Consider the following 11,560-nt stretch of genomic DNA (forward strand, 5'->3'; position numbering starts at 1 on the left):
TCATAAAACAAAATTTAAACTTCATATACATATTTCAAAACAAAATATTAATTTAAAATTCATCTATATCAAAAATTGATTCAAAAATATATATATATTCAAAAATTGATTTTTACTAAAATATTTTCCAATAATCATTATTAAAAAAATGTTTTAAATATATATAAGAAAAATACAATACAAAACTCATTGCTTCAAACATCAACTTAAATTATGGTTTTATATTTCACATTAAGTTTAAAAAATATATTATATATGATTGTTTATAAGATTGTACATATAATTACTTATATAATTACTTATATGATGGTACTTATAAAATATGATTAATCATATGATGACACATATATGATAGTGACATAAAAAATAAATATATTTTTGAAAAAATAATATATGGAATATTATATTTTACTTATAAGAAAAACAAAATAACATTTAATACAAAATAATAATATAACACTATATATTTACAGCAAATATATATTTATATAAAAGATAAATTAAACACCCGTGCGGATGCACGGGTTAAAATCTAGTTACATTTGAAATTCGATTGCATAGTATTCATAGGGCTGAGCATTTTATCCGTTAAATTTGATTTGATTTGTTATTCATTTCGATTCGATTCGAAAATTCCAGATATCCGTAAACCTTCAAAGCAAAGCAAATACTAAAAATCAATATCCGTTAAAATCGAAGCAAATCACAAATATTAAAATTTTGGAAAGCGGATATCCGATCCGATCTGGTAATATATAAATACATGTATATCTTGATTATATTTAAAGTTTTAAATGTATAAAATTATATAATTGTTATTCTAACATATGATTTGACAAATTCTATTCACATTATTACTTATATAAAAATATTACATAAAAGAAAATGAATAAATTTATGACAATTATAATTTTTTTCTTAATTTTTATCTTATTATAATTGTTAACTAAGTTTATAATTTTTATAAAATATGTAGATTCACTATTTCTTTTAATTTTTATCTTATATATCATGCAAAAAAATATTTTACAAAATAAATTTGTATCAAAATTTTAAGATTATTTGCATTAATCAAAATATATGAGATTTCCGTAAGTATTCGTAAATATCCGCAAATATCTATTTATTTTACGGATATCCATTTTTCCGAATATCCGTATTTTTCTGAAGCAAATCAAATCGAAAAACTAGATATCCGTGGCATACGAATCAAATAACAAATATCTTTAAAATCCCGGATATCCAATCCGTGCCAGGCTAGTATTTCAGAACATGAAAATCTCAATATTTATCAAATAAAAAATAAACTAGAAATGTTACCTTAGTCGTTTTCCTGGTAGATAAAGGTGTTATGACCTTTAATAATGATATTGCATAGAAAGAGAAGATAGTGTTTATTATTTTTTGAATAGTAGGCATAGGAGTAAAGAGGACAATAAAAGTCAAAAAGATTCTTTTGAAAGCAGAGGACCCAGAACTGTTTCATGTAATTATTGCATTTCATATACGTTCTTCCCTCCCTATAGTTTATATTAAATTCGCTTTTTATTCTTTAATTTATTTCCAAACAGTAGTAGAAGAAAGAGTACACTACAACATAGTGTCAGTCAAGTTAACTCATCATCCTCAGATAGTGCGCATTGCAGAACCAACACACAAACTCTAGCTCTCCAAGAAAACCACAAAAATGAAATGGCTTTGCTACGTCATCTTCATCACCTTGATATCATGCGCATCCTCTCCCTTAACATGCGCCTCACCGGCCATTTTCAGTCGCCGTCACCTCTCACAAGCTCCTGTAACCGATCCTTCCACACCAACTCCCGGCGGCTTGCCTTTCTTCCCAGCTGACGGCTTATCCTCCCCTCTCCCTCCTCCTCCTCCTCTTCCGATGCCTCCTCCGTCGCCTCCACAGCCCTCCGCCCCAACGTACGCCACTTTTCCGGCGAACATCTCCGCCCTCGTCCTCCCTCGCTCCTCAAAACCTCACACCGCTTCAAGAACTCTCCTTATCACACTTATTTCCGCTGTCCTCGCCGTCGCAACAGCCATCGGAGTAGCCTTGTTTCTCTACGGAAGGTGGAGAGGGCAGAACCGTAATTTCAAAGACGATTCGAAGAGCGTAGCTTCAGACAGTAAACAAGCAGCTCCATGTCCCCTTCCAAGAAACAACACCGAACACAAACTCACAGTCTCTGCTTCAGCAACCTCCGATGTTCTCTACCTCGGAAACGTCGCCAATTTCGTCAAACCGGAGTCTCCTGAGATCTGTCCTCTCCCGCCATTATCCTCTCGCAGCTTCAAGCAACGAAGCTCCGAAGAAGAAGAAGAAGACGACTTCTACTCGCCTCTCGCGTCTCAAGCTGGTAAAGAATCACGAGAGCTGAGAAACTACTCTTCCTCGGATTCTCCTGCCACGTCACCACCGTCCGTTGACATATCTCCGGTGAGGAGGAACAAAAGAAACCACGTGGCGTCGTCTCTGAGAATGTTCACCCTCTGGAACCAGAACCACGCCTTCCCACGCATCTCCTCTGCTTCCACTTCACCTGAGAGAGGAGCAGGAGGAGGAGGGACGATTCGAACCCCGGACGCCTACGCTCGCTCCTCCATGTACTCTTCGGTCTCCACCACTCCTGATCGTTTCTTCCGTAAGGTTCTCGAAGCCTCCTCCCCGCCGAGGTGGAACGACTTCAGCCGAAACGTCAAGTCTTTGTTCCTCTCTTCCGCTTCTTCTCCCGCTAGAGATTTTTGCATCGACAACGTCTCTGAATCTTCTTCAAGAAAGTTGAAGTCTTCGCCGGCTGCTACTCCTCCTCCTCCTCCTCCTCCAGAACGGCCACCGCCTGCAATGCCCGCACCGCCTCCTCTTGTACCGCCGTCGCAGTCTTTTATGGTTCACAAGTCTGGAAAGAAGCTGTCTTGGGATGGATCAACGAAGATGAAGCCTCTGCCCTGGGACAGAGTCCACCGACCGAGTTCTTGTCGGAAAAACACATGGGAGAGTCTCAAGTTCAACTCTTTCAATGCTAATCCGAAGCAGAGAAGTCTTAGCTGTGATCTTCCAATGTTTAATCAAGAAAGTAGAGTTTTGGATCCTAGAAAGTCTCAGAGTATTGCTTTTCTACTATCAACACTTGATCTCACCACAGATGATGTTCTTCAAGCCCTTCGAGATGGTAATATCATCAGTTACAAACCTTATTGTATGAGTTGAATCTGAGTTTGTATTTTCTGAATCAGGTCACTATGAAGCGCTTGGAGTTGAGCTTCTTGAGAGTTTATCAAGAGTGGCGCCGAGTGAAGAGGAAGAGAGGAAGTTGAGGAGCTATAGCGATGACAAGCTTGCCCCTTCAGAGAAGTTTCTCAAGGAATTGCTTAATGTGCCTTTCGTGTTCAAAAGGGTTGATGCATTGCTCTTTGTTGCCACTTTTGATTCCAAGGTTGAACATTTAAAACAATCATTTGGCGTTATACAGGTACTATAATATAACAAAGCTAAATTTAATGAGAGAGACGTATGAATCTTGTGTCTTATAAAGCTATCTGATTCTTTTGCAGTCTGCTTGTGAGGAGCTAAGGAATAGCAGAATGCTGTTGAAGCTTATTGAAGTTGTTTTAGAGACAGGAAAGAAGAGCGTGAATGCTCATAACTTCAAACTTGAGGCGTTGTTAGATGGTTCCACCACTCTCTTGCATTCTGTTGTAGAGAACATCATAGATTCAGAAGGTATCAAAGTGTTGCAAGTTGTCAGAGATCTCGGTTTAGCTCTTGTAGATGTCAAGAAAACTGCAGAACTGGACTATGGTGTTCTGAGAAGCGAGGTTTCAAAGCTTTATCAAGGAGTCCAGAGAGTTAAGGAGGTTCTGCTACTGAGTGATGATGAAGAACAAGAATGTGGGGAATTCAAGGAGACGGTGACCAAGTTCTTGGAAACCGCTGTGAAGGAGGCTAAAAAGATTGAAACAGAAGATGGTTCCACGCTCTTAGCAGTGAAAGAGATCACAGAGATGTTCCATGGAGATTCAGCAAAGGAAGAAGCTAAGCTATTGAGAGTGTTTGTGATCGTTAGAGACTTTATGTCCATTCTAGATAAAGTGTGCAAGGAAATGGAGGTTGAGTAGAGAAAGAGAGTACTCTGGCTTAGGTTTCAAGTGTAAGGAAGATCCTAGAATCTGTCCAAAGACTGATGATGATGCATTGTGTTGCCTCCTTAATTAGTTATGTGTACTTATGTTTGTATGAATCATTGGAACTATGACTTCTTAAATGAAGTTTTTACTTGATTTCTGTATCAAAGCAAATCAAATGTATAATCTCAATCAATGTTCAAAAAATCGCTAGACGGTAATTATGCATTTCATAGAAGATTACTGATTAAGCGAGCGCTTAAGACTTTTAGAACACTGATCTCAGTGGATATACTTCCATAATACAAGCAAGGAAGATAAACATAGTTCAAGAGTTGTAGGTTATTATACCAAACCAAATCTAACATCAATCAATTTAAACAAAATGTTATAAACATGGGAAAAGGCTGTCTACGTTAGTGATTCTAAGACTATGCTTGCAACTCTGAACATATGAGTGTTCTTGTGTATCCGTCAACGGAACCTAAACTATTCATATCAATCTGGAGAAACAAAGCTACACTCCCTCTAAATACCGTCAAGGATTCCATCAATCGCTTGGAAGATCTTAGAGGCCACAGTCTCATCGTCTGTTATAATAGCAGTACCCATCTCTGAGGTCTCTATCATTCCACCGCTAGGATTTGTTATATAGATAATACTCTTGCCTTCTGCTCCATTCTCACCTCTCCTGTGTTCTATCGATCCGATTACACTCATCTTCATTAACGCATCCAAAAGTGTTTCAGGAGCCACAGTGCCCCAATGCCTCAATGACCGAGTCTTTCCTGAACTTCCTTCCTGATCCAACCCGGAAACCAATCTCTGTTTCCCATTTTCCATCACAAAGTCACCTTTCAACCTCGCAATACCAAAGTTTTCACGCTGTCTGAGTTTCTTCCAGCTCAGTTTGGTGGCTAACTCTGCCATTATCTCTACGTCTGCATTCTCTGCAATTCTTCCCACACTTAGCATCTTGTTCTCGGAGTAACTCAGGATAGATTTTGTCTTCACCGTAGAAAGGTTGATCCTCTGGTTGACAACATCAGGGACCTGTTTACAAAATGCCATCAGATTGATGAATACAGACAGAGTCAACAAAGCATAGGAATTGAATCGTTACCAAAAGAATCTTTGGCTTCAAAAGGGAAAGAAGTGTTGGGAACTTCTGCAACCTGCAAAATAACTTAATAGTATTGAGCAATGTTGACAAGCAAGTTTACAGACAGGCAAGATCTTACCTAATTCCAGAAAGAAATGAACATTGGAGAATCTTCATAGCGATTGGTCTGAAGGGGAGAAGTCCTAAACCTGAACTTATACCGTCCTGCAACACATATTTTCTCATCAGTATATTGACTAATGATTCACATTGGATCATCTTATGGAGGAAGAGAGAAATAGATTAAAAAACCTCAAGAACAAGCAATGATTTTGGATCTCCACGCCAACGCTGAAGAAGCTGGACAGAAGGGCCAAGCCGTAAACTCCAGTGAGGAGCAAACACCATGCATGGTTCTTGCCAACTTGTTCTGTTTGCCATAAACGTAAATAATAGTTATACTTTACTTTGTATCTGAACTAGGCAAATGACTTATGGTGAATCAAGATGATATTTTCAGTTACAAATTAGCATGAAACATTGCATTTAGGCCTAAGAATATGAAAACCAATACTAGGAAACAACAAAGTCTTACATTAAGTTGGGTGAGTGAACGGCAGGAAACAAATGGATCTTCTTGTCTTTGATGAATTTAAGATGATCAAATGAAGGTTCTCCTGAAATTAACTGTGACATGGATCAAAACATTATATAAAATCTACTATTTGATTCATCATTTAAATAAACAAGTCAGATAAGTATATACCTTCTCCTGTCGTTGCTCGCACAGCCACTCTGGTATGGTGTTTGCGTATGCCAATAGCTCTTCTGCCACAGAAGATATTACAAATATTGGAACCTAAGCAAATAACAATGTCAAATAAGAACTTTTACCATTTTAAATGTGATTCATATCCTCAAAAAATTAAAAGAGCAGAATAAAAAGAAAAAGGTAAATCAAACCTTTAGAGAAGAGGACTCAATAGAGTTTGACAATAGCTCAAGGAGCTGCAGAACTATCCCCACTCGAGTAATCGTTATTAAGGTTGAGCCACCAGCATCCGCAGATTCCGCAGCACATGAGCAGACAAAAGCTAGCTTCTCTAGCTCTCCTAAGCTTTCTTCATTGTCTAGTAACGAAGCAGCCAATCTCTCGTCATTATTCTCACTGCAGTAAAGAAAACGTCATCGACTCATAAGACCCAAACAAACAACATCATATCATAAATGTAGTAAGAGAGTCTTATATGAATGTATGTACCTGATTGTTGATATACAATCACTATCAGTAATTTCTGCGGATTGGAGGCATGAGAAACCAGAGTAAATCATCACATCGGTTCCTTTGAGACCATGGAAGTCGAAATTTTTCGAATGATGTGAAACGAAGATGGAGTCTGACACATAACTTAAACTTCCATTAGGGCCATTGATCAACCAATTGCAATCCCCAATATCTAGACCTGAACTTAGAGCCTTAATGATCAACGTCCCATTATAACAAACTTCTTCTGAAAACTTTACATCTTGAACCTTCTTCATGCAACTCTTTACGTCATCTAAACTGAAGAAAAAAGAATGAATTAACGAAGCAATCAACACTGTAGAGAAAGCCAATAACAATTACCTGTAGAGACGCATCCAACTGCCTAGATCATTACCATTCTCACCAAAGACAATATTCTTAAGCACACTTGGTACTTCTTCACCATCTAAATTCTTTGTCCACCAAGGAAAACTAGAGTCCTCAGGTCCGTGTAAGCGTCTGAACTCCATGTGCATAGAGACAAGATCTTCCATCATGAGCTGACCAATCTTAGCTGTTGCTTCAGTCATATAAATCTACATCTTAGAAGAAAAGAACTCAGCACAAGACACACCCCAAAGCAGAACAAGTTACATTCATGAAAAGGTTTTACCTTGGCGCAGAATCTTGGGTTTTGAGTAAGGAATGGCAATCCGAGCAATCCCATAGGGTTGGAGATGAGAACTATATCGATCAAAGAAGCTTCCCACAAATGCAAGGTCTTAATAGTTTTGTACCACGGCTCTGCGGATACCAAATCATCAGGAGTCATCTGTCTCTCCAGTTTCTGCTTCTTTTCAATTGGATTCTGATCATTCTGACCATAAGCTTCAATCCCCACATCACATGGAAGAGGAGAGAAGATTGTGAGAGCTAAAAGGTCCAAAGGGCAGTCGATCAAGATCCTGAAACCACTTAGGTTCAGCATGTGGCAAGGCGGGTAGTGAAAGCCATCTCCTTTGCTAAGACAAGTCTACAAAACAGACAAAGCTTTCGTATTTACCCAACAATTCAGACAAAAGGTGTAGACTTTTACATTAAGTTATACAATAAACAAGAGAAACTCACCAGTTCCATGGAGATAAATAAAACAAACAGTAGAATCTGTCGGAAGCTAATATCGTACGCACTTCTATACGAACTGCCTCCAAAGGAAAGAGAAGAACATCAAAGAGGTTCAAAGTCGGAGCTTTTCTAGACTAACAGATGCGGCAGAGAGATAGAAAGTGGCGGCGGTTAGTTAATGGAAAGCGGAGAAGAGAGGTTGAAGCGGCGGGTTTATTTCGAATAGGTTCGGTTCGGTTCGGTTTATATAAAACTTAATTCGATTTAATTTCTCTGGTTTCGGGTTTATTTACGGTTGGTTCGGTTTATATTAACTAAAATTCGATTTAGATTATCTGATTCGGTTCGGTTTAGTCCTTTTGATTTCGTAGCGACGGTTTAAATTCTCTGATTATGTTCGGTTCGGTCTATATAAACTAAAATTCGATTTGGATTCTCTGATTCGGTTCGGTTTAGTTGCTTTTGATTTCGTAGCGACGGTGTTGTTGTTGCTGATCAGCGATTTCATTTGCTTCCTCCGATGGATTCAGCTGGAGAGGTCGTCAACGATGGCAAAATCACTCTCGAGGGTTTCACCGTAGCTGCTCGAGCTTTCGCCGATAAATGGAAAAGACATAACTTTTCGTTCCCTCCCTGGTCATGGATAAATGGAAAAGACATAACCTTTCAGATGATAAATGTTTAATGTAGTTTTTTATTACTTATATTGTATATTTATTTATTTTAATATTATAATAGATGTTTAATGTGATATTTCTACTTTTTTATTGTATTTTTTATATATAATTTTCAGATAGATATTTAATTTAGTTTTTCCATTTTTATATTTTATATTTTTTTCTTATATTGTATATATACATATTCTAATTTTTTTGCTTTGTATCAAATTATAATAAGATGATAGACGTTTAATAAAATATTTATATTTCTCATATTATATATTTATTTAGTATTGATTTTTTCTTGTATTATTAACTTACTTAATTTAATATTACTTTAGATGCTTAATGTAATATTTATATTCATATTTACTTACTATTTATTTTACTATATATTTTTCAAATCGATGTGTAAGTTAACTTTTCCATTTCTTATATTTTTTTCATTTTTTCTTGCTTTTATATTGATTTTCAAATGTTAATTATCTCACTATTTTTATATTTTATGTTAATTTATTCTAATTTTCTTGCTTTTATTTTAAATGATAACTTATTATTTATTTTATCATACATTTCAAATGATAACTTATTATTTATTTTATCATACATTTTGCAGATAAACTTTTAATGTACTTTTATATTTCTTATATTATATATTTATTTTATTTTATTTTCAATATTGTATATTTACTAATTTTAAAATTACGCTAGATGTTGAATGTAATATTTATGTTTCTTCTATTGTATATTCATTTATTGCTTATTTTTCTTATATTGTATATTTACGTATTCTATTTTTTATATTAAATGATAATATAGATTTGTAATATTTATATTTATTATATTGAATATTTACTTATTATATATTTTTTATTTTTTTGATATTAAATGATAATATTACGATTGAAGTTTTATGTAATATTTATGTTTCTGATATTATATATTAATTTATTATTTTTTTATTGTATATTTATTTATTATCTATTTTAATACCATATGGCTTCTTTTGAAAAATAGATTTTTATATTTATGTGGACGGTCTTTGGAAAACATTTAGTTTTTATTATGAAAAATAGATAATTAATTATAAAATGAAAAATTCTTATAATTTTAACAATTTCATAAAAAAGTAATACAACGTTTACAATTATAAGATAATCTTTACATTCTTTTGGATTCCTATTATTGATAGATGAATTTATACCAACTCTATTTTAACTATTGTAGTATTTAGATTTTTATATTGCCTATTACTTTTTAATGTAGTATTTTCATTTTTTAAATTATATACTTAATTATTATTACTTTTTGAATATTATATATTTACATATTAAATGCATATTTACATGTGTTGAATTTTTACATTTTAAGATAGATGTCTAATATAGTATTTCTATTTTTTATTTTTATTTACATTTTAAGATAGATGTTTTAATGCTTAACATACTTTTTCCATTTTTTATATCATGTATTTATTTATCAATATTATTTTTGCATATTATATATTTACTTAATATCTATATTTTACATTTTAAGATAAATGTTTAATACTTAATGTATTTTTTCTATTTTTATATTATGTATTTACTTATTAATATTATTTTTGTATATTATATATTTTTTTAAATTGTGTATTTACTTATTATTGTATATATAATTCGTATATTATATATTTATGTATTTAAATGTATATTTACTTATATTTTCGTATGTACTTACTTATTATTACTTTTTGTATATTATAAATTTACATATTTAAATGTATATTTACATGTATTTATTTTCTATATTTTAAGATAGATGTCTAATGTAATATTTTCATTCTTTATTTTTTTAATTTACATTTTAAGATAGATGTTTAGCGCTTAATGTATTTTTTCCTTTTTGATATATTATGTATTTACTTATTAATATTATTTCCGTGTATTATATTTTTATTTAATATCTATATTTTACATTTTAAGATGGATGTTTAAGGTTTAATGTACTTTTCTATTTTTCTTAATTGTGTATTTACATTTTAAGATAAATTTGTAATGCTTAATATATTTTTTTTATTTTTTTATTTATGTATTTACTTATTAATATTATTTTCGTATATTATATATTTTTAAAATTGTGTATTTACTTATTATGGTATAGATAATTCATATATTATATATTTACATATTTAAATGTATGTTTACTTATATTTTCGTATGATTTAATGTATATATGGTAATAATATGTAGTATGATAATATGATTTAATGTAATAAGGTAATAATTTTAGTCATGCCAAGTGGCTTTTTTTCGAAGAGGGTTTATAAAACGATGTGAACGCTCCCTGGAGCCTTAATGTATATATGGTAATAATGTGTAGTATGGTAATATGATTTAATGTAATAAGGTAATAATATTAGTTATGCCACATGGCTTCTTTTCGAAGAGGGTTTATAAAACGATATGGACGCTCCCTAGAGCCTCGATTAGTCCCTTTTATTAATACTAGAGATTTTCTCCGCGCTTCGCGCAGATTGTGTCGTATAAATTTATTTTATTTATAATATTATTTGTTGGTTTTTTTCTTTTACATTAACTTTTTGTTTTTCCAATGTTAGTTTTTCTTAATTTAAATTTATATGTATATAATTTTTCATTTTTCTTGTTGTAGATGGAGAATTATATTTTATTGATGGTTTTTTGTATGTGACATAAACTTTTTACAATTTTAAAATAATGTTATATATAGTACAATTAACACATTAAAGAAGAGAAACATATCCAGACACATTTTACACAGGTTTTATATGCACAATTTTAAACATTATATATGTATATATTATAAGTTTGAAACATGTAAATGATTTCTAAAGCTAAATACTTGTTCTGAGTTTACATAACTTATCGAAAGTTTTATCTCTTTTTAAATTCAAATCACAGAAAAAAATATCAAAAAGTCAATATAGATGAGTTTTTTGGGCTTTTAAATCAACACTGAAAAATTACATGAATCAGATAACATCAGTTTTATAAACAACTGGATAAAATTTGACCGAACCAAAGATTTTCACACAATATGTTATTTCTTCTTCAAATTGCGAAGAGCCTATAGGCACAAGAAAAAAAATCATAATTTTTGTTTTCACTTATATAACATTTTTTCTCCTTTACACACGACGTTTATTACACTGCTATAAGCAATGGAGAACTCTATTCATATAAGATTATCATCTATGCATTTTGACAAAGAAGAATTTTAGCCATCTTTAGTTTCGGAATGGACCAACTTCAGTCATATACACTATATTTTCTCTAT

At 32.6% G+C, this 11,560-nt stretch overlaps 2 protein-coding genes across 2 annotated transcripts; one reads left to right on the plus strand and one right to left on the minus strand.

The window, feature by feature from the left end:
• The first annotated feature begins 1,569 nt into the window (after nucleotides 1-1,569).
• LOC106343237 (formin-like protein 10) lies at nucleotides 1,570-4,290 on the plus strand. The gene is made up of 3 exons (XM_013782393.1): nucleotides 1,570-3,179; nucleotides 3,244-3,479; nucleotides 3,562-4,290. The coding sequence occupies exons 1-3, from the start codon at nucleotides 1,688-1,690 to the stop codon at nucleotides 4,123-4,125; spliced, it is 2,292 nt and encodes a 763-aa protein (XP_013637847.1). The 5' UTR covers nucleotides 1,570-1,687; the 3' UTR covers nucleotides 4,126-4,290.
• A 165-nt stretch (nucleotides 4,291-4,455) lies between these two features.
• On the minus strand, nucleotides 4,456-7,616 carry LOC106296069 (integrator complex subunit 9). The gene is made up of 11 exons (XM_013732119.1): nucleotides 7,608-7,616; nucleotides 7,153-7,512; nucleotides 6,861-7,075; nucleotides 6,495-6,797; nucleotides 6,197-6,401; nucleotides 6,000-6,092; nucleotides 5,829-5,920; nucleotides 5,546-5,663; nucleotides 5,373-5,458; nucleotides 5,255-5,306; nucleotides 4,456-5,184 (listed from the first exon to the last, which is right to left on the minus strand). The coding sequence occupies exons 1-11, from the start codon at nucleotides 7,614-7,616 to the stop codon at nucleotides 4,660-4,662; spliced, it is 2,058 nt and encodes a 685-aa protein (XP_013587573.1). The 3' UTR covers nucleotides 4,456-4,659.
• Between the last annotated feature and the right edge of the window lie 3,944 nt (nucleotides 7,617-11,560).

Source organism: Brassica oleracea, chromosome C5 (assembly GCF_000695525.1).
Source record: "Brassica oleracea var. oleracea cultivar TO1000 chromosome C5, BOL, whole genome shotgun sequence".
Classification (NCBI taxonomy): Eukaryota; Viridiplantae; Streptophyta; class Magnoliopsida; order Brassicales; family Brassicaceae; genus Brassica; species Brassica oleracea.